Source organism: Aythya fuligula, chromosome 9 (genome assembly GCF_009819795.1).
Source record: "Aythya fuligula isolate bAytFul2 chromosome 9, bAytFul2.pri, whole genome shotgun sequence".
Classification (NCBI taxonomy): Eukaryota; Metazoa; Chordata; class Aves; order Anseriformes; family Anatidae; genus Aythya; species Aythya fuligula.
In genome coordinates this window covers 17,125,463-17,147,029 of record NC_045567.1, presented here as the reverse complement: position 1 = coordinate 17,147,029, position 21,567 = coordinate 17,125,463, and the positions used below count along the sequence as shown (strand labels likewise).

At 44.1% G+C, this 21,567-nt stretch overlaps 1 protein-coding gene across 4 annotated transcripts in view; it reads left to right on the top strand.

Moving 5' to 3' along the window:
* The first annotated feature begins 4,280 nt into the window (after nucleotides 1–4,280).
* The window catches only part of ABCC5 (ATP binding cassette subfamily C member 5), a 40,638-nt gene continuing 23,351 nt past the window's right edge, over nucleotides 4,281–21,567 (top strand). The window contains exons 1-6 of one of the 4 annotated variants that reach the window (XM_032193212.1): nucleotides 4,282–4,339; nucleotides 4,998–5,172; nucleotides 16,089–16,246; nucleotides 16,486–16,641; nucleotides 17,356–17,503; nucleotides 19,758–21,343. In XM_032193212.1, coding sequence (XP_032049103.1) covers nucleotides 5,044–5,172; nucleotides 16,089–16,246; nucleotides 16,486–16,641; nucleotides 17,356–17,503; nucleotides 19,758–19,853 — 687 coding nt within the window. In that variant the 5' untranslated portion in view covers nucleotides 4,282–4,339; nucleotides 4,998–5,043 and the 3' untranslated portion in view covers nucleotides 19,854–21,343. Of the gene's footprint in view, nucleotides 4,340–4,997; nucleotides 5,173–16,085; nucleotides 16,247–16,485; nucleotides 16,642–17,355; nucleotides 17,504–19,757; nucleotides 21,344–21,567 lie in introns of those variants that run through there. The other 3 variants (XM_032193211.1, XM_032193210.1, XM_032193209.1) reach the window with 3 other exon arrangements.

Below are 21,567 nucleotides of genomic sequence, written 5' to 3'. Positions count from 1 at the left end.
TGGTGAGAGCACCGATGGTGCCCACAGACCTGTCCCGAGGGAGCAGAGAGCAACACGGGGGTGTTGCAGGACATCAGTGCTCTGCAGCACCACTGAGCCCACAGATGGATGCAGACACTGCAGCAGATGCAGGAGATGTAGAGACATGGCTCCAGCTTATTTATCATCACGTTTTCCACTGGCTTTGTCAAGTAACCGGCCGCACAAGACAGCAGAGGCTGAAGCCTGGCTTTTCCCTGCCGTGCCTGCAGGAGCAGGCAGGCTCCGGCTCAGCCCACGCTGCAGATTTCTATCGATTACTCATTAACCGTCAGGGTGGTGCAAGCTGTAGGAACCACACGACTTGTTAGCATGCACACGTCTGTCCCGGCTTCTGCTCTCTGAGCTATGCTTTGCCCTTGGATTGATCCTGGCTTCTGAATTATCAGGGCTGTGGAAGATCGAACAGTCCGGAGACAAACAGCCTTGAACTGGCCTCCTGCACTGGATTGCGCTTTAAGCGTTGCAACAGCTTTGAGAGCTTCTGGCTTCTCCCTGTAAGATAAAAAATAAATGAATCAGGTTTGGTTCAGTTGCTGCTGGGTGGTGGTTGTTCCTCAGCCTCTCAAAGTAACGTGAAATAAGATGGTGTGCTTTTTCCACGCTGTCCACTCCTGACCCAAATGCTGACCGCCAAACGAAAATGCGACCTGTGTGGCCTGGGCAGCACTGCGCCTCTTACTCCGTTCTGCTGCACTCTGCTCAGAAACACTGCAGAGATAGGGCAGGGCGATCAAACCTAAAAAAAATATAACGTTGTTGTTGCTGCTTGCAGTTTTTGAGATGAGTACGACACTTCCCAGAAGGAAGGCAGGCTCACCTCCCGCCTGGGCTGCAGGGAAGGGGATATGAGGGAGAGGTTGGGGTGGCATCTCCTCCAAAATATCATCACAGCAATGCCCACATGGCTAACAAGAAGCAAGGATGGGTAATTTCCATGAAAGCTGAACGCACAGGTGTGCTGGGAAATTCACAAACTGCCTGAAGCAGGTCGGAAGCAAAGGGGAGGATTCATCTTATTCATCCTTCCCCTGCTCCAAACCCATCGCATCCGCTCTCTCCTGGGACACCGGCAGCACTGAGCCTGCCGGGAGCTTTGGGACCTCTTTTTCTGCGGTGCAGACCACGACCAAATCCATCAGACCTCGTAGCTGTGAACTGCAGCGCACCCAGCCCCGTTTTGTGGTGTAACCAGCAATCATCTATTATGCAAGGCCACTGCTGCCGTTATTGACGCGTGCTTGCAGGAAGCTGGGCTGTGCCTTGCACGTGACAAAGCCAGCCCGCTGCTGTCCCCAAATGGCTCGGGGACGGTGGGCTTTGAGGGGGGAGGCAGCGATGTCCCCTCCCCTCTCCAGCGGTAGGCAGCACGCAGGTATTTCTTCCAGCAGCTCTGAGACTGGTTTTGTTCTGCCGAGCTGCCCACGCAGGTTGGCGGCTCCTGGGAGAGAGAAACGTGGCCCAGAGAGGCGAAATTGCTGCTTTCCAGAGAAGTGACCTGCTGCAGTGCAGTGGGAAAGCTTTCAGTCTGAGAGCCTGAAGTCCTGAACGCGTGGGATGTGTGGGAGGGGGACGTGGGGAGGACGGGCAGAAACACATCGGGCACAGCACGGGGACAGGGAATCGGGAGCAAGCTGAGGGAGGCAGACTCTACAGAGAGCCCTATTTCTGGGCTTGTTGTTGTCTGCAGTGCTGCAGGCTAAACGCGAGGTCAGGGGACTTCTCCTTGAGCCATCCAGTTCGTTCCTGAGTTCTGTGCCTCATGGCTCAGAGCTCCGAGGAGCAAGAGCGAAGAAGCCCTGGCATGCTCAGCAGCCAAGCCCAGGAAATTCCTGCCAAAAAGGCAAGCCTCAGCAGCCCTGCCGGGGCGTCCTGGTGGGAAAGGAGAGCTGGTAAATGAAGGCCATTGCTCCTGCCAGCGGAGCCTTGGTTTTCCTGGTCAGCCTGGCGATGATGCTCCGTCTTCAGATCTGGTGGCTCAAGTCAGTTTGTTTTAAGACCTGCGTTAAATTCATTGCTTGTTTTCATTTTGGGGTGAGGGGACTGGGTTCCTTCCCCCTCCAGGGAAGGTGAGCGCCAAGCGTTGCCTCCCAGCCCAGGGGGTTTGCTGGCCTCTGCTTCGAAAATGCTTCTGCCTCTCGGTTCCAGCCGTGCTTTTCCTGCTGCTGTTCGGGGCTGATCGCAGCAAATCCCAGGTCCTGAGCCAGGGGAAGTTTTGAGCCAGCCTTGTTTGTGTAAGAGCTGCCATCCCACGGGGGCCAACCTGGGACTCGCAGAGCTAAAAGCATCAGCGGCTGCCGCTGGAGCTCAAGCCGTGCCTCCTCGGGCTGGTGGCACCGGTACCTTCATTTCCCCTAAAAGAAACACTAGGGGAAAATCATGACATGCTCCCTGGGGGATGCCCACAGCAGCATTTTCCTCCAGCAGCCCCAGCCACCAGGGGAGGGAGGACAATCTGCTCCAGCAAGGGGACACCAAGTTGTAGGCAGGGTGCTGGCTCCCTCGGACAAAACAATGCTCTCTTCTCCTCTCCCAACACATTTTTCAACCATTTTGGCACAACAGAGGTTCCCGTTTTTCATTCCACGCAGGCACAGGGTGCAGAGCCCTCGGGTTCAGCTCAAAACCAGCCACCTCCTTGAGGCAGCTCTGGCCTCCTCAGCTCAGGGGCCGCAGGCTGCTGGGTCTTCTGCTGGGAACAATTCCAGGTCAAAGCCCTGAAACACAGCACAAGTGATTCACCTTGGAGCTTCAATACGCTTTGTATTCTCTCCGCTGTTCTCACTTTGTCTTTTCTGCTTGTGCTGTTTGACAGCACCGCTGAGTACCCGCATGCTTATTTGCCTCCACACACTGGTGCGGCTGATGCAGATAATGGTCTATTTAATGACTGCTCAGAGCCTTACCCTAAATCGCCTCCTGCCTTAAAACCCCTTTACTGGGACGTAGCATTTACAAAGCTCGAAGTGCACCTTGCAGCTTTCCCCTCAGTAAAATCCCAGCCAAACCAAGGTGAAATGGCACAAACACGGGTGTTGGGGTGCTGCTGCAGGAAGGTGCAATGGCCGGGTGTGCTCCCTGCTGCTGTGCCTCTGCTCCCATCCCAAAGCAGCAGGGCACCCGCAGCAGGGCTGACTCGCATTTTTGCCAGAATCGGGGCAGGAGCTCCGCCGAAGCGGCCCTGGCAAAGCTCCCTGCCAGGCGAGCAGCGACTGCGGCGCAAACAGGCGCTTGTTACATAAACCACTTAAGGGAGGCATCGGCCAAAGCCGGCTGCTGGAAGGAGGATGTCAGCTGAGGACAGGGGATTGAAGCAGACAACCTGAGCCGCTGCTGCTGAGGTTATTTACAGCCTTTCGGCAGGGGAGAGCGCGACACCGCCGCTTCCCCCGCTGCATGGCTGTAAATAACCTCGCCAGCAGCAGCAGGTGACAAAGCCAGTGTGCAGCAACACCGGGGCAGCGCCCTGTGGCGAAACCTGCGTGGGGAGAAGCAGAGGCACCGCCACCTCCCCGCAGCACCGCACCACGTCCCCCAGCTCTGCGGGGAAACCACGGGGCAGCTCCGTGCCCCCGCTGCATGCAGCGCACGGTACCGCACTGCGCAGCATTGCGTGGCGTTGCACCGCGTTGCTCTGCGAACGGCATTGCCTTGCACACGCAGGCGCTGCATCGCACACGCAGAAGCAAATATCACACTGCACGCTTGCATTGCGTTGCACTGTTGCGTTGCAAAGCGCATTGCACTGCACATTTGCATTGAATTACACACGTGCATTGCACATTTGCATTGCACGGCACATTTGCATTGCACATTTGCATTGCACACGTGCATTGCTTTCCATTGCACACGTGCATTGCTTTGCATTGCATTGCATTGCACACTGGCGTTGCACACTGGCGTTGCACACTCGCGTTGCACGGCTGCAGCCCCTGTGCGCGCGCCCCACCCGCCGCCCTGCCTGCGAACGTTCCAGACCCCCCACGCTGCGGCAGGAGCGGCGGGAGGCCGGGCTGCCGAGACGGAGGCAACCCCCCCTTCTCCCTCCCCGCCGCAGAGCATCCTGGGAAATGTAGTCCCCCCATCTCCCCCTCCCCACCCCGCCGGGCGGTGGGCGAGCGGCGAGGACTACACATCCCGTGAGGCTCCGCGCGGGAGCTGCCTCCTCGCTGCTCCCCCCCTCCCCTCCCCTCCCCGCCGCGCATGCGCCCTGGAGACGCCGGAACCGCTATAAGGGATGTGGTTGGGCTCCGCGGGCGCGGAGGGGCAGAGCTGCGGCGGGGGCAGGCGGCGGGCGGAGGTGAGGGGGGAAGGGGCCGGCGCGGGGACCCCCCTGTGGGGGTCGGGGGGTGCCGGCAGGGCCCGTCCCGTCAGGGGGCGGCTGGGCAGGGTCCCCACAGCACCCCTGAGGGGCTGGGGGTGGTCTCCGTGCCGGTTTTCCTGTCAGTTTATTCCCCCCGGGGGGCTGCGGGGCTCGGAGCCGCCTCACGCGGGCCGTTTGGCTCCACAGAGAGCGCCTGAGGTGGGGTGGGGGGGGCTGCTGGGCAGGGCTCTGTGCTGCTAAACTCCCACGTCTGTGCAGTTTTAGGGGCTTTTTCAGGGAATTTCAGCGATTTGGGGGGGGGATTTCTTAGACAACTTAGTCTTCCAAGTGTAGTCCCTCAATGTTGGAAATACTGCTCTTAAATTTATGCATTCTGACATCTTAAATGAATATTTCACCGCTAATACTCCAGTGCCCAGTTGCTGTGCTCTTTACCCACCTCAGGGTATGTTTAAACTAGTTCAGAAGGAGCTGGTCTTGCGTGGGCTCTCAAAGTCACATTATTACTTCTATTTTTAACAAAGCTCCTTCGCAGTTGCTTTCAGGCTTCATTTAAGCTTTAAAAGCAGTTGAGTAAAAGTAACTAGCGTGTTAGTGCATGCCATGTAATGAAGTGGAATTTGGTTCTTTTCAGATTGTTGAGGCGCAAATCCACGTGTAAACCCTGGCGTTTACAGAAGATGAAAGACATCGACATAGGAAAAGAGTACATCATACCCAGTCCTGGGTATAGGAGCGTGAGGGAGAGAGCCGACTCAGTGCAGCATGAAGAACAGGAAGGGTCAAAATTTCAGCATGCTAAACATAAGGTCAGTTCATTTTGTCATTGTTTTGCTGTCCGTGCTTATTAAGTTACACGCAGCAGCCTTTTTGCTGTGCCAGCTCAGCATAGATTTACTACCTTGAAGGTCAATAATGAATATTCTGTGGTGTGGGAGAGGTCATTTCAAGGGGTAGCATAGCTAGCTACCTTAGTAACAAATCTGAGTGCTTATTAAACATTTTTAATTTAAATGTCACCTGGCTATAGGCAAAATACACTTTTCCCAGTATTCAATTTGAATCCAAGAAGTACTGCAAGCTTTTATAGTTAAGAGAATCATTACAACTGTGTGAGAACCATGAAGAGCTCAGCACAAATCATGTACCATTCAGTGTTGGCAGCTGAAAAAATTCTTAATCATGCCATGTTTTTCTTCAGGATTATTTCCGAGACAGATGTTTAGCTTGCTCTAGATGCAAGACTGTTACTTTTTCCATCTGGATGGAAGTAATCTGTATTGAATACTGTTTTTATGCATCTGTACCCTTAATGTGGTATGGTACAGTCATAATTACTTTCTGTAATTTACGAGCTTGATCTTGAAATAAGTACTGGCTTACAGCTTGTGTGTTGTTCTGAACATCTAATTTTTAGAGCTTGTTCCCACTGAAAGAGTGCATGCACTAGAACTTAAGTGCTGTAGGGCAAATAGATGTTCAGATAAATGGAAACACCCACACAAATGGTGAAAGATATGGTCTGGAACTAAGAGCCCATGCTGGTTAAAGAAGATTAATAATAAAGAAGATTAATAATATTAGCTGGTCTGAATACATGTACTGAAATATCTTCCGTCTTGTCCTTTTCCTAACCTTTCCAAAACCTGCTAAAATACTAATGTAGAACTGCCTGAAGCCAAGGTCAGTACTGCCTGTCTGGATTGTTTGCAATGCCAAGGTGCTTACAAATTTCTCCCTGGGCATTTTATATGGATTACCTGTGACAGCCCTAGTCTGGGAGGGTTGGAAATGGGGGAAGTTGTTGTATTTGTATGGAAGAACTGTGAAGACTGTTTTTAAAAGGAGTGTGTTTCATTGTATTATACTGGGCACTGAGACAGAATTTACTTCAGATCAAGCTCCCCTTGTTTCACTGGGGCTTCAAGGGTTTTTTACAGGTATTTTTGAATACGGGCTCAGTGCTGCACTGCTGCTTTTTGAGGTAGGAGTGATCTGCTCTGCAGCAGGCAGAGTGCGGTTTGTACTCGCAGGCTCTGCAGCTTCTGGTGTCCCTACAGGCTCTATGACTCAGCAGACTATCGCTGATGTGCAGGGGAAGGTGGAGTGATTGCATTAGAGCAGGCAGTGATGCAGAGCCAGGAGCCCTTCGGAGTCACAGCGCAGCTTTTCGACAGCATCTATTATGTTGATGTCATTGGCTTGTCACCCAGTGTACATTGTCCAGTAGCAAATCTGCACTGTCAAATTGCTGGTGACAACAGCGATGCCATTGGAGGGCAGCATGTTTCCCAACCAGTGGGAGGGGGGGTTAAGCAGTAATCATGGCACGGGATCTCTATTTATTGGTCTGCATCATCTAATTGTGCTGCCTGCTTTAACTTTGGAGGACAAAATCCTGAAAGCTGGCTAAGGTCCTCGTAATGTGATTTACCTCTAAACCTTTTGAATGAATGAAATGAAACCAGGGTTTTTTATTTTCTGAATGCTGGAAGTAAGCAAGTCCTGTGTACTTGTACATCATGACACTAAAATCTGACTTGGAGGCACGTTCCTATCAGCTGAACTCTGTTGCTGTGGTCTTTTTTTTTGCCTTTGTAGCTCAACCTGTTTTGGTGCCAGTGACTACAGTTAAGGGTGGTAGGCCCAGATAACACTGCAAGGCAGGGATTCTGTAAAATTTGTGGTTACTGATGGAAAAAGAGGTTTGTCTCTGTCCTTAACTAGAACTTTATTTAGAGGAATTAACCGAATTATCTTATTAATGAAACTGGCTAGTTCTGACAGATGGGCCCTGTGTTGTGGTCTTACTTCTTAGTCATTGTTTGATATTGCTGGGTTGAGTTAACTTATCTCAAACACTTGGACTACTTGTTTTGCCAGCTTTATAGCTTGCGTGTATGTAATCCATAAACTGCACTGAACTTATTGCTGAATGTCAGTGAGATTAAACCCTGCTTACTTGCAAAATATTGAGGCTAAGGAGAAGAGCTGTCTTGACCTTGTCAAAATTGCGCTCGTACTTCTGTGTACAGTTGAAATAAATTCTTGTTTCTTCCTTTAGTTGAAATAAGTTCTAGTTTCAGCAAGTTTCTTGGCCTTATCACTTCTTAGAATATTTTCTACCTTTAACAAGGGTAAGTGAAGTCTTCACTTTTATGAGGTTGACCTTTGCCTGTTAGTCAAATGCTTCCTCTCTGCTTGTAACAATAAAGGATAGAAACTGTAGCTCAGCTGTTTAAAAAAAAAAAAAAAAGGCAGTACTTCAAGGGGAAAGTGACAATGTCCTTCAGTACTTCAGCCTTTATGAGCCCTGGGATCGGGTCAGATGCTTCAGCTGGTTTATTGGGCACATCTTGTTACAACTGGTGTCAGAACATGGTGGGAAGTTGATGTGAGGAGGGAGAGCAGGATGACAGCGGTGCAGATAGAGGGGTTAAGCTGTGGTGGAACTCTCACTTGGGCAACTGAGAGTCATGATGGAGAGAGCTTGTGGAACTCGAATTTCCTGGAGAAAACCTGGCTGAGGATTGTAACTAGCATGTTACAGAGGTACCTCATAGATCAGAGGGAGGTAGAACTGCATTTTTCCTTCTGAAGAAGGTAAAGGAAAACTGCCTTACTCAAGGAGCACCAGTTAAGGCCAGTGGGGGTGACAGCTTCTGGCAGGGCCACATGGACGTGTCACTGATCAGTAACATGACTTCAGTTTCCTGTTGCATGTATTACTGTATTTTTAAACCTCTTTCTTGTCTTGAAGTAGACAACACTAGTTGATTGCCTGGTCAAGATTTTAGTGAAATCTATTCTACCACTGAGCCAAGGTCCCAAAACCTTTTTATGTACCTTGCTCTGTCTTACGTAAAGGTTGTATTCAGCTTCATGCTTTGTCTTGAAACCTCCACACTTGTTCAGGTTTCCTGCTGATAGAAACCAGCAGCGGGTGTTCATGACCATAGTGGGAAAGAACTTGCAATTTCTCCTTTAGAAGCTCACATGCTGTTCAGTCACAGCCTTGAAGATCACTTTGTTGAAAGATAGGACATTTTTAAGCAAGCTTCCTAGAATAACAATTGAAATCATTGCCATATAAGTAGGTCTAATCTAACGTTTCCTGGTGCTTAATGGGAAAGTTGCTATAGAAATTTAGACCTCTGAAATAGTTAGGCACTCTGGGACTGAAATTCAAAAACACGGTTTTTATTCATGAATAAGTATCTGCAGTATGCTTTTAACAATTGATTTTTTAAGTCTTTGTTGGAGACCTCAAAATACAGCTTATAAAGTAGTCTTAACTACATGTTCCCAATGTATAATACCATGCTAATTGGCGTTATTTTATATGGAGGCACTGATCTTCTGAATGAAGATAACTGCTAGAGGTACTTGCTGCTGAGCACTATAATCAGTAGACTTCACCTGTAAGAATGAAAATTTACCAGTGAATGGAAATTAAAGGACGCTTTTGAAATACTGATTTATACTTGTACCTTTAGGACTTCTTGTTCCCAAACACTCATGTTCTTCAAGTTGTATCTGAAATAATTGTACTCCTTTCTAACAGAAACAGTGTGCCCTGAGAAGCAGGGCAGACCTCACTGTGTCCATCAAATATACCATAAAATGACAGATGAGGAAGGGAAACTTGTTCTGAAAGTGGTTTTGGAATAGACTGGTCTCAAATGTAGACTTCTGTGCATGTTTCTGATGGAACAGCAGGTGAGCAAGTACTTTGTTCTCCTACCCCATCCCATTTGCAACTACAGAAGAAGAGAGGAAAAAGTTTATTCTCATGATATGCGATGTTTATGAGAATTCAACTATTGAGATTCTAGTCTCAATGTTAATAATGTTAATGCTAGTGCATGAATGTGCAAACTGTACTCCAAGCTGTTACTGGAATATAAAGTTTGGGATTAGATTCTAGCTGCTGGTACATAGTGACTGTCTACAGTACCTGTGGTAAGCCTCCAGTTAATATTGTTGCATTACACTGGGCACTGCTGAGCTGTTCAGGTTGCTTGAAACACGCAGGAAAAAATGTTGCTAACTTCAGGCAGGGGAAGCACTGCTAATATTCCTGTCCTCATCTTGATCTCTTGTTTTTCAGGTGTCTGACAGCTTTTGCCAGGCAACAGGGAATGTGATCAGGACTTGCTGGAGTTGATGTAAATCCTTCAAGCACTGGTAGCCTTGAAGTGATTTATCACTGGCTGTCCACTAGTCAGATCAGCTCTGCCTCTCAACCTCTCTGGAACATCTGGAGTGTCTGAACAACTGGGTTGAACACCCTAAATAGGGATATGAATGTAGCCTGGGTACTAATGCCTCAGCACTCCATGCTTGGAGCAGCCTTTCTAGACAGCTTAATTACAAGCTTTTAGTTGTGGCCAAAGCTGCTGGATGTCTGCATTTTCTTGAAATCTTCATATTATCATGACCGAATGAGCACAAAACTAAGAATCACAGCCTGAGTGGGGTCTTGTGGGCTCTAGGGTCTTGTGGTCTCTACACAAAGATATTGCTAAATGGCTGGCTCAGAGGTTATGATTAGAAGCTGTGGTAGCTTGAGCTGATGCCCGTGTTCACTGCATGACAAGGTAAAACTGCAGTTGAACAAGATGTTAGAATCATTTTAACTGTCACCTGGCTAAACAGTATAACTGGCTGTGCTTGGAGAGATGTGCAAGGGAAGACCAGATCTGGATGTGTTTCTGAAACTTGTAACAGCTGCCATCATACTGCCTGCTGCTTGAGAATCTCCCATCTGTTAATGATAGGCTGCACACAAATGCAGTGTTGGATACCTGATTTTCTCAGGTCATAGCTGTGTAGAAGGTGAGGGAGTAGTTTTATAGAAACATTACCTGAATAATGTTTAAAAAAAAAAAAAACAAAAACAAACTGACACAGGTACAGATGTATAATGAGATCTGAGTTCTTATAGTTAATGACTTAAATGTAGAACTTGAAATTCAGATTTTAGTGTAATGTGCAGTCTGACTGCAGGAGATACTTATTTCCTGGAGCTATTTTGATAACAATTAAGCTTTTAAGCTTCCAATTTCTGTATTGTCATTCTACTTTTCTACTAAGTAAAAAGAAAATTGCCCTGTGATGTTTGGAAGCCTTATATGAAAGGCTACACTAGGTGAGGTATGATCCTCTGTGGATCCTGCTTCAGTATATTCTCCTGCTGTGAACAAGCTGCTGCAGTGTAAGGGCATTGATGCAATAAGTATGTGATAAGCTCACATAATGAGTTCAATAAGGCAAATTCCAAGTGCCTATATACCAAAGGTGTACTTTTCTATAAATGCTAATTTCTGCTTAAGTGTCAAAGGGAAACAGAACTTTAAACTACACCTTGCCAATATTTGTTACCCTTAAGCTTAAACACAATTAGACTTTGTGCAAAGGCAAAAATTCATGCTACTTTCTACAGATTCATTAATTCCGTGTTATACCTAAAGGTTGAAGCAAACTATTGTGATTAGTCATGTTCTCTCATGCTGCTGCTCAGGTACTCTCTAATTTGACACGAGGGATCCCTGACTGGGTGCCTGGTGAATATTTTAAGCTGAACCTCTAACCACTTGGAGGACAGCACAGAGGTTGCATGACTGCATCAATTTATGTACAGATAGCTGAGAAAGGAGCACAAGTTATTGAAAGTTTACCTGGAATTTAGAGGGGGGAATCTACCTATATCTGAAAAGTCTTACACTTATTACTAAGAGGAATAAAAACGCAAAATTCTTCACTGGTCAGAGACATGCTAGTGGAACAACAGTATTCTGGCTAATTCATGGCTTCTACTTAGTCAGCTGTCTTTAATCCTTTCCCTAAATCTTAGCCATGTAATTAAAATCTTAACCATGTAATTAAAGCCTTGAATCTGGCTACTTGCTGCCATTGTCTTTTACTGCTGTCTATTGCTGTTCCTTTGTCAACAGCTGGTTTGTAAACCAGTCTGCTCATGACTGAAAGCGGGCAGGGAATATCTCTTCCTTTGAAGAGATACTGCAAGCTTTCCTTCACTGTGGTGTTCCGTATTAGTGCTTGAGCCGCTGCCCTATGGCTGTCATGGGAACTCAATAGCATAGACTTAAGTAGTGCCAGGAGGATTTAATGGATCTGGAGAACTGAACTTGAAATGAGACAAAACTTGTTCATGCAGGGAGTTCTGATGCTCTGAGGCACTTGAGGTGGTTGTTAGTCTTTGAACTCTCATATCCTGGTGCTGAGGAGTAGCCACCGGATCCTGCTGTGACCAGGCTGTTCCACAAACAATCTACATTTTGATCCTATTTGAGGAGTAAGGTTAAAAGTCTGTCAGTCAACTTATGCTTGGAGCCTTGAGGTATTTTTTAGATTACTGGTTTATTTGCCAATTGGGTGGTGTGTTCCTTGAATGTGTTGGTATGGGAAGGAGAACTGAGTGAAAGGCTGTATCAGGCTTGATAAATGTTATGATGTCAGGGCTTGTGCTCCCATTCTTTGGTGGTTTCATGCCACAGCAGTTTGAGTTTCTGGATCTTCCTGGTGTTGTCCTAAATTGATATCTTCTCTTGTGACCTAGTTCAGGTATGGCCTGAGGAAAGAATTAGTGGAAGAACAGCAGCAGTTTGCGTGTGGTTCAGGGTAATAGAGCTTACCTGAGCAAGTCAGGAACCAACTCCTCAGCCTGTGCTGTGCCAGTATGATCTGCTTATTGAGGTGTTTCCTGGCTTTGTGGTCAGGGTGTGTATGGGTTGTTAGTTCTGAGGGGAAACTTACAGTTAAAGCTGATCACTATTTCTCATTCTGCAGGGGGTCTGCTGTTACTGCATGACAGCATGCATCAACTGTCCAGCTTCAGTGCTGCATGATGAGTGTACAGCCTCAGCTCTGAGTGAATCCCATACTGGTTTGTATGTGAAATACAAGATGTGGATTCGTGTACACCAGAAGCCTGACTAGGGACACAGCTGCTGTTTAAAAAAACAATCCCCAAATAAAAGTGACATGCTGAACCTCATTTCTTGGATTATAGGAATAAGTGGGTTTGCCAGGGAAGAGTTTAGAACATCTCACCTCAGGGCTAATACTTGCCAGAATTCAAGGGCAAAGTCAAATAAGCAATGTTCCCAGGAGAAAATGAATGTACCTGACCTCAGCAAGGACTCTGTGTGCATCAAGATGTGGTTAATATTCAGGCTCATCACAAACATACCTGTGGTGATCTTTTCAAGGCCGTGTACCCAAACATTGACACTAAGCGCTACTTGGGAGACGTCTGCTCTAACGTGGGCATGCATAAACTCAGGCTAGCTTTGAAATCATGACTCAAACACTAATTCAACTTCTACCTTCTAGAGCCCCTTGTCTGTTCAGTCCTACCAGCCTGCACCTCTGTGTGCCACACTGTTACCTAACGTGGAGTGCAGGACCCTTGCCCTCTGTCAGAAGCTGTTTGTGGTTGCAGAAACTATTTGTGGGCCACTATCTGAATAAAATGCTGGGAAACGATCTCTGTTGCTCTCTGTCACATGTTTAAGTGAGCCGTGATGTATTTCTCCTGTGAGTTCAATTCTCCCATCTTTAGTCCATTTATATGCTTGATCTTTACAACATCCTGTGATAGGGAATTCAGAATTTAAGCATGCCTTGTGTGAATAGCATTAATTTCACCCAGTGTTCAGGTTCTTTTGTTGGAAGATCAGCCAGTGATCGTTCCCTACTTCTCTTCATGTCATTCACGACTTTATGGGCCTCTCAAGTACCTTATCTTTGTTCCTCTCCTTCACTAGCTGAAAAGTCTTAAATTTCTGCATGAGTGGAAGCTGTTCCCATCCTAACTGCTCTCATTGTTCATACAAAGTCATTTTAAGTATAGCACCCTTTCTGAACTGAAGCATGGGGTAGCGACTGGTGTTCAAAAAGGGGGCAAACCCTCGGTTTTGGAAGTGGTATGGTATTGTTCATGCTTTCTTCATTGTCTTTTTGCCTTTATGATGATGCTGAGTAGTGAGCTGCTGTTTTTTAAGAAATGACAGTGTTGTTTGTTTTCTCCTGGTTAGTGTTAATCTCTAATTTAGACTTGTTTTTTGTTAACATTACTTTGGTGTTACTAATACAGGGCTTTAGTACCAGTTAAGTAGCTTTTACTGGTATGCTGAGAAGCTGCTGAATTACAAGAAGCCCTTGATAGCGCAGCTAGTAACAAGATTTATGAGGCACGTGTTTCAAGAGCAGTGCTGGCGCCTGTTCCATCACATTGCTAAAGTCTTCTTTAGAATTTTAGTTTCTGAGAAAACTGCGTGTGCAAGCAGGCGCTCAGGATATCATCAGTTGATGAACACTTGAAAAAAGGCTAGGGGTTCATAAACTTATATAATTAAGTGTTGGGCTTCTGACTTGTTTTTCTATTTCAGCTTTTACTCCAGAAATGCACAGTAGAAGTGCTTAGGAGTCTCACTTCTCCCTGCTAAACTGTAGGCTTTGGAGACTTTATAATTTGACACAAAACTGTAATCTTTCTTGTACAGTAGGGTGGTGCGTTTGTTTCTTGATAATCATACGTGTGGGATTTTGGCAGCTTTGCCAAGACTGAGTTGCAGAATCTTCTCAGCTAGGGGTTTGTGCTTATACTTCCCCGTGTGTCAAGAGATTGCAAAGGCCTTTAGGAGGCAGTGCCCTAGTCATTTATCAATTTATTTTCAGCATTTGCTAAGACAATCCTGTTGAGCACCTCTAGAGAGTTTAATTGTTTTTCACAGTGAGTGAACATTATCTTTGGACTGCTTAAAAACTGCAGGATCTTGCAGTTGTGCTTTCTTACTAAAAATGTTCCCGCTTGTAAGTGGTGAACAACTTTACATTTATCCTGATGTTTTTGAATTTGGGAGACTCCTTTTGGACTCCAAGGCCCTTTCTGTGTGCTCTGAAAAACAACGAATCTGCAAATAGCCTGTGGCACAGCATATTGTCAACAGGGCAGGGTGTTTGGGCAGATGTGCCTGAGGGTCTTGCAAGTGGCAGAACGAAGCCAACTAGCTATGAATTCCTCCTGCTGTATCCAGGAAAGTGGTGGTGCACAGCTTCCCTCCTGCTGAGTCCTTTGAGACATCTTTGGCAGCTCCCATATTAATGCTGATTAGGGGAGATTTGGTAAGGAGGTGTGGCCCTTAGTGAGTCAGTAATTTAACAGAAATTGAGAAATCTTTTAATTCCGATTTTGTTACATATTTTGAGGCACAACATGTGTCAGAATCTTGTCGTGTTCTTTTGTTTTCTAATTATCCTGGCTTGTTTTATAATCATGCTTTAGATTTAGATAATGTTTTTTGAGCCCCGGACCATGGGTTGTTGACAAAGTTGTTAAATAGTGCTTAGGCAGTATTTAAGCACTTGGTTAAATAAACAAAGGGCAGATTTATACTGTCATTATCGATTTCCTGCTCTCGCCCCTTTGCATGAGTAGAAGCTAATTGTCTTAATGTGCTATATGCTTAGATAGTAACATAGGACAGGCTAAATCTCTGACAAAAACTATGCAATGCAAGGTTAGGAATCAATTGCTGGCTATTGATGGCCATTTAAGGCTTTGGGTATTGTGTTTTTAGGAGGCTGCAAGGCAGTTACAGTTGTTTAAAAAAAAATAATAAAAAAAAATAATGAAATAACTTTGTCCTGGGAAGGCCGCTAATAAGGATAAGCATGGTACCTTGGCATGGTGGTGGGACGAGATGATCTTTACAGATTCTCTGGTATCTCTGTTTACAAAACGGCCAGGGAGATTTCTACCTTAGAGTTCACAAAGTAACTCAATTTCAAAGAACCAGAAAACAAACAGATAACACGACTCTGCAATAGATGGCCCATGAAGTTAGCAGGACCTGCAGTGAGCCCTCTGCAAGCGTTAGATAGTGAGCTTATCTCCTCAGATACTTTTGCCACATCGAGCTTCTGATCAAAAGGTTCGTTTGAACTCTGCAAAATTTTGGTTTCTCCATATCGTTGCTATTTACTTTCTCCTGTTAGATTAGAATTTAAAGTCTGCCTTTTACTAGGGCTGTGGGAAAACTCTCCTGAGAAGGCTTGCCGTTTAAATGTCTGGTAATACAGTTGCTGAGCCACAGAGAAGTATGTATGGCTGGGAGCAGGAAGAATTGCCATATTTCTTGTTGCCTTTAGGGAGAAAGAGAAAAATCAGGAAACATGATAAAGTACATACCAGTTTGCATAATACATATTTTTCTTTTGATGTAACCCAAGGTATTTGGGAAGAAGTTTACTAGTATTCTGATAATAATCTGACTTTTCTGTGGCTAAGAATATCTAGATTATACTAAGAGGGTGCAAGTTCATCAAGTCTGAACTGTACTGTATAAACCAGTCATTGATTCCCCAAATTTACAAAGAACTAATGGTGTTTTTTTTTTTTTTTTTTTATTTTCTTCCATCATATTTCATTTCCCTGAAGCATTTGGTCCTGTGACAATACACAAGATCGATCTATTTATTACATAGACGCAGTACTGGTGTTAATGTACATTATGCAGATCCATGATGTGTGTGCCTTCCATGTTTTTGCCACCAGGCTGAAACCCGTCCTCTAAGACATCAAATGGCAGTGGCTGATGTTGCAATGACTTACAGAAATAAGAGGTGTAAAGTTGCAGGTGTCCTGGACTTCAAGCATAGCTTTGAACTCTGACTCTGTTCTTTCTTATAAAAGCAGATTGAATGCCAGGATGCCTTGGAAGCAGCTGCTCGCGCAGAGGGCCTCCCACTGGATACCTCCGTGCATTCCCAGCTGAGAATGCTGGATGAAGAGCATCACAAGGGCAAATACCACCATGGCCTGAATGTGCTGAAACCCATACGGACTACTTCCAAGTAAGCCTTGAGGCTGCAGGAGAACTGATACAGTATCTGCTTTTCAAACCAGCTAAAAAGTAGATTTGTATCTGTATTTCTGCTGACTGGTACTGGAAATGCTGGAATTTGTTTGGCAAATGCAACTTGCATGGCCATTTGGAACTCTTGAGTATATTCAGTGAGAGTAGGCTTTGTTTTTTCTCAATGATTTGCAATTCTGTTTCCTTTTCACTTATTTCAGTTTTTTTTTCTTTTAGACACCAGCACCCTGTTGATAATGCTGGGCTTTTCTCCTGCATGACCTTCTCCTGGCTCACTCCTTTGGCCCACAGAGCATACAAGAAAGGGGAGTTGTTTATGGATGATGTATGGTCCTTGTCAAGGCACGAGTCTTCAGATGTCAATTGTAGAAGGTAGAAACATTTTGCTCCATATTATTTTTTTTGTTTCATTTTTTATAAGTTCACAGGTAATTATAATATTGTCCTAGATATGCAGCACAGATATTTTGTTCTGTATTTCTCAGACATAATGCAATTTTGTTTTATCTTCCTTTATACCAATTCCTCCTGCTGCATTTTCTGTACTCTTGCTGATTTCAGTGAACTTCAATCTGTCTACAGGAGTGTTTTGCAATTACTCTTCTGATTTTTCTCATGTCTTTAAATTTTATTTAAAAACATTATATCAAGGCTACACCAAAAAAAAACTTGTGGTGAAATGATGGAAGAAAAAAACACTTACAGAACCAGGATGATTTGAATAAGGGTCAAATCTTGCAATTAAATTAACCTTTTATGGCTAATGAGAATTCTTCTCAGCTTTTAACTCTACAACTATTCTATCAGACCAGCAAAAAAAGGTGGTGATAAGAGCTTAGATAGCCAGACAGAATGCCAGATTGCCAGACAAAGCTTAAGATAGCCAAAGAGACTGAGCAAAGAAAAAAAAAAGGCATTGTGTTTTTTGTCCCTCTCTTCAGTACAAATACCACAATATAGATATTTCAAGATGCAGAGATTTCTCTTTACCTCATAAAATAAACCATGTATTTACAGTTTTTACAGAGATGTGCCTATGAGATTGTACCTTTTATTGCAGTGAAAATTGCATTCTGTTTTTCTTAGGCTGGAGAGATTGTGGCAGGAAGAACTGAAAGAATGTGGGCCCAATGATGCTTCTCTCCGGAGAGTTGTGTGGATTTTCTGCCGCACCAGACTCATCATTTCCATAGTGTGTCTGATGATCACGCAGCTCGCGGGTTTTAGTGGACCAGTAAGTAATTTCCATCCTTTTTTTAACAACCCCAGAGGGCTTCATCTCATGGCCAACTGTAAAATATTAAGGTTTCATTGCAGGATCACTTAAATGTTTTGACTAGCTAGAAATGTTGGGGCAAAATTCCAGAGTCATATGATATTCCAAGATAGGTTTCCTACAGCTGGAGGATCAGTTGCTGAATACCAAGGCCAAGTTCTTGGAGAAGGGAGGGGGACTTTAGATATCTTGGAGGAAATGCACACCTGTTTTTTCTCTTTGCTTTTGAGTATAGTTTAAAGTTCTTCCTTAACTGGTACGTGGTCTTTTTTGCATAAAATTCTTACGTGCAGGTATTTTATTTCTGTTTTGAAATTCTGTAAGTTTATCTTGTAATAAAACTCAGTCTGATAAAACACTAATCTTAGACTATTGGCATTAATAGCACAGTCTTCAAGAGGTGGAACCAAACAATTTTATTAGAGCGCTACATTTTTAAGTAGCAAGTTTCCAGAAATCTGTGAGTATAGTCTTTCCTGATACTACAGAGGACGGTCAGACAGATTTTATGTAGAATTTGTTAGAGTATGTTATTGCCTTTAGGAACTGCTGCAGTTTGTTGCTGTGGGTCGTAATGAAGATAACAACATATGGGACTTGACATTCACACCATTTTTTTTGTCACCTGTTTGTTGCACGTGCTGTGCAGATTTACAGTTGAAATTTTGACTAAATTTATTCTCTACACATTTCCCTTGAGGAGTAGGAGCAGTATTACTGCTAGTAGTACACGTTTCAGTGTGCTGGTAAGCTGAAGGTTCATTTCTTGGGTAAGTACACTTGGGTGCACTGTTAGGTGAAATGTCTTTTTAAAAATGTTTTCCAGTTTTTAAATGTCTTATCAAAATGTTCTTCTGCTTTTTATACGTCTTTAAAGTTTGCCTTGTTTTATGTAATATGAATAACGAATGTTTCTGTGGTATTGTTTTCATGGTAATAATTTGGCTTGTATTAATTATAAAATGTCTGAACATATTTCGGTAATAACATATCATGTTTAAGGTTTTAACAGCACTAGCTTTCCCCAAGAAGAGCTTCTGTCATTGTTTCACTACAGGGCTTTAGTAGCTGCTTTTATCTTTAGCAAAGAACTTGCAGCAGGGTATCCCTAATTTCTGTAGTGTAATCTTGATCTGTCTCAGCCAAGCTGCTGGATGAGAGCGGGAAGGGAAGGAAAAAACAGCAAACCAACTTGGTTAGGTTGGGAACTATGGTTGCAATTGATGCTCAATTTGGATAATTTAAAATTATCTATAGACCTTGCCTGTTTGCAGGCAACCTTATTCATTTCTCTGAATAAGGAACAATTCCCTCATGGTTATAATATTTGGCATGAAAAAATGAGTCTTTACCATCCCTCCTCCCTGTTTTTTAAATGGCATGCCTCAAGTATATGCCTATGCTGTCTCCTCTGAAGTGTTAGTGCTTTCTTGTATTGTTACACCCTTTCAGTCACCTGAAGGTGAAAAGGGAGATCAGGAAAAGCACTTGACTTGACCTCTTGTGTTGGTGAAAACTAGCAAAATGGAGTTAAACATTAATTAAAATTACTTAGATTTTTTGAAGTCTAATATGAGTGTCCATGACCTTGAAATGCCAGCCAACAGTGGTGGCTTTGCTCATGAGCATTGTGATGGTTATAACTGGATGGGAGTTGTTGTAGACTTCCTTTTTTTTTTTTTTTTTGTGATATCAGATCCTTCAAGGGTCTTCCTTTTATTTTATTTATTTTGATAAATTCTGCATCTGTCATGATATCCAAACCCATTACCTGGTGAGACAGCTGCATGTGTCAGACTGCCTTGTAATAACCATCAGAATGTACTAGTAGAGGTGAGATACCATTTATCTTCAGTGAATCTATGCTGCTGTTTAATCAGCTACCAAAACTTTCACGTTCATTTTGAGGAACAAATAAATTTTTTTGGTTACCGAACATACTCAGTTTAACTCCAGGTCTGAACAATGTACCTGTTTGCAACTGTTCAGAGCTATTATTCTTCCTGTTTGGGAGATGGGGAAACTTGCTATCTTAGTGGAGTACAGCTTGACAGTTTGGTCAGTTATTGGAGGGGGGAGTGGTAAGCTGTTGGAGGTAAGTTTCCCGATTTCCCAGTTGGCTCCAGTTGCAGCCTGCCCCGTGTTTTTGCACGCTGGCTGCAGTGGGGATGCCCGCGCTGCAGTGGGACCAGTGACAGAAGCTGTTCTTTAGAATTTTCAGGATGGCTGTTTTCTGCGTCAGAATGAGACAGTCCTGCTGGGCAGAGCCAACGCCAAGAGCAAAGGTAAGGTAAAGTTTATTCAATGAGAATGCTTAAGACAGCCAAGCAGCTAGTACCAACTCCTACGGTAATAGTCACAGGAATTCCTTTTTACCGTTAGATGCAGTTTTAGTTTTTTGTACTACAACTTTTCCTGTTCTGTAAATAACTTTACGCTGGATTCTTTTCATTAAACTAGTTTGAATTGCAGTAGTATGTGCTTAGATGTAAATGTTAATTGTGTGACTCTTTTTTCCATTCCCTTTTCAAAATTCTTTAATCTGCTGTTTCCTCTTTCTTTCATCTGGAAAAAAATAATGGGGTATAATGTAAGCTTGTCTCTATTTCATCACGGGAGATGCTGATTCTATAAAATAGTGCTGAAAAAATGCACTAAAAAGTTTTGGGAGGAATGAGACCCCAGGAAACATCTGCTTTCTTTATACATCCTCTCTTGGAGACTTTCAGCAATGCTGTGGTGTGCGAGAAAATGCTTGCTGTCTGCGACCATGCTGAGTTACAGCTCGTGAGGAAAAAGGGGGCATTTTCACCCCGATGCTCAGTGACTCGGTTGCATATGTGGGATTGAATACTGGAAAAAGAAGTCAGTAATCTTCTTAGTAACTGCAAACCAACTGTATGCAGTTGTGGTCCAAACAGTGGATGTAAAACTAAATCCAAATAAGGAGAAAGTTGGAATGCAATAGATCTGTGAATGTGAGCTGCTCACATTTGTTCAGGGATCGATATGTAAATTTTCTCAGTGGCCATTCTAGAACCTGATGGACATCTGGCTTTAATTCACACCTATGAAAATGAAAGAGGAAAATTATTTACAGCATGTTTCCTTGGTTCTGACACGCAGAATTATTTTCCTCAGAACAGATGAGTTTGATCTCCATTTTTTTCCTGTTACTTGGTGCTGGGCTGTAGCTTTCAATACCTTTGCTGAAATAGTGGGGTTTTGTTTTTTCCCTCTCTCTTCAAACTATACAGAACTCTTATTTGCAAAACCTGGTTTAGCCAAGAGGACTTCAACGAACTGTGATGTGAAAGGCTTCTCAAATATTTTCTTTGGTCTCAAAATTTTTTTTGGTTGCTTTTTGTTGTGGGCAAAGGTAATTCTCTGCTCTGTATTAGCGTATCGAAAGCACCAGTATCTTAAAGCATCATTTGCTGAGAAGCTGTCTAGGAAATCTGCTTTTGCTATCTGTGAAGCCTTACTATAGCATACTTTTAAATCCAGTTTTCAGAATTTGTGCAGCCTCAGAAGCCTCCCATGTTGGCACCTGCAAGTTTGACATCTTTTGGACTTCATGAAAAATACTGTTGTGTTTTTGTATTTTTATAATTTTGTGTGTAGTTTCAGTTATAGTTTGTTAGAGGCTAAGACTGTTAGATATTAACCCTTTATAATTACCCTGTATGTGCAGATTGTACATTTATACAATGCTTTACCTGTTGTACCGTGTTTGTGAGATGTTACCATTTAAGATGGCACTTTATTTCAAATAAAAGCCTGTTGTTTCTCAGTCAATAGTATTTAATATTGATGGCGATTGTGAGTTGTATGATGTTGTAATGTGCTGTTGGACCACAAAGAGCTGGAGGTGGGAATCAGTGGTTCTGGGGGCTGCATTCTTTCTGCAGGTGATATTTGAAAAGTGATTCCAGAGGTAAAGTGTTGTATTTCTGGGGGGAGAGGGCATGGGGAGGGATCGTATGGTTAATTTGTTTTCTTTTTCATTTCCCCTGCCCCCA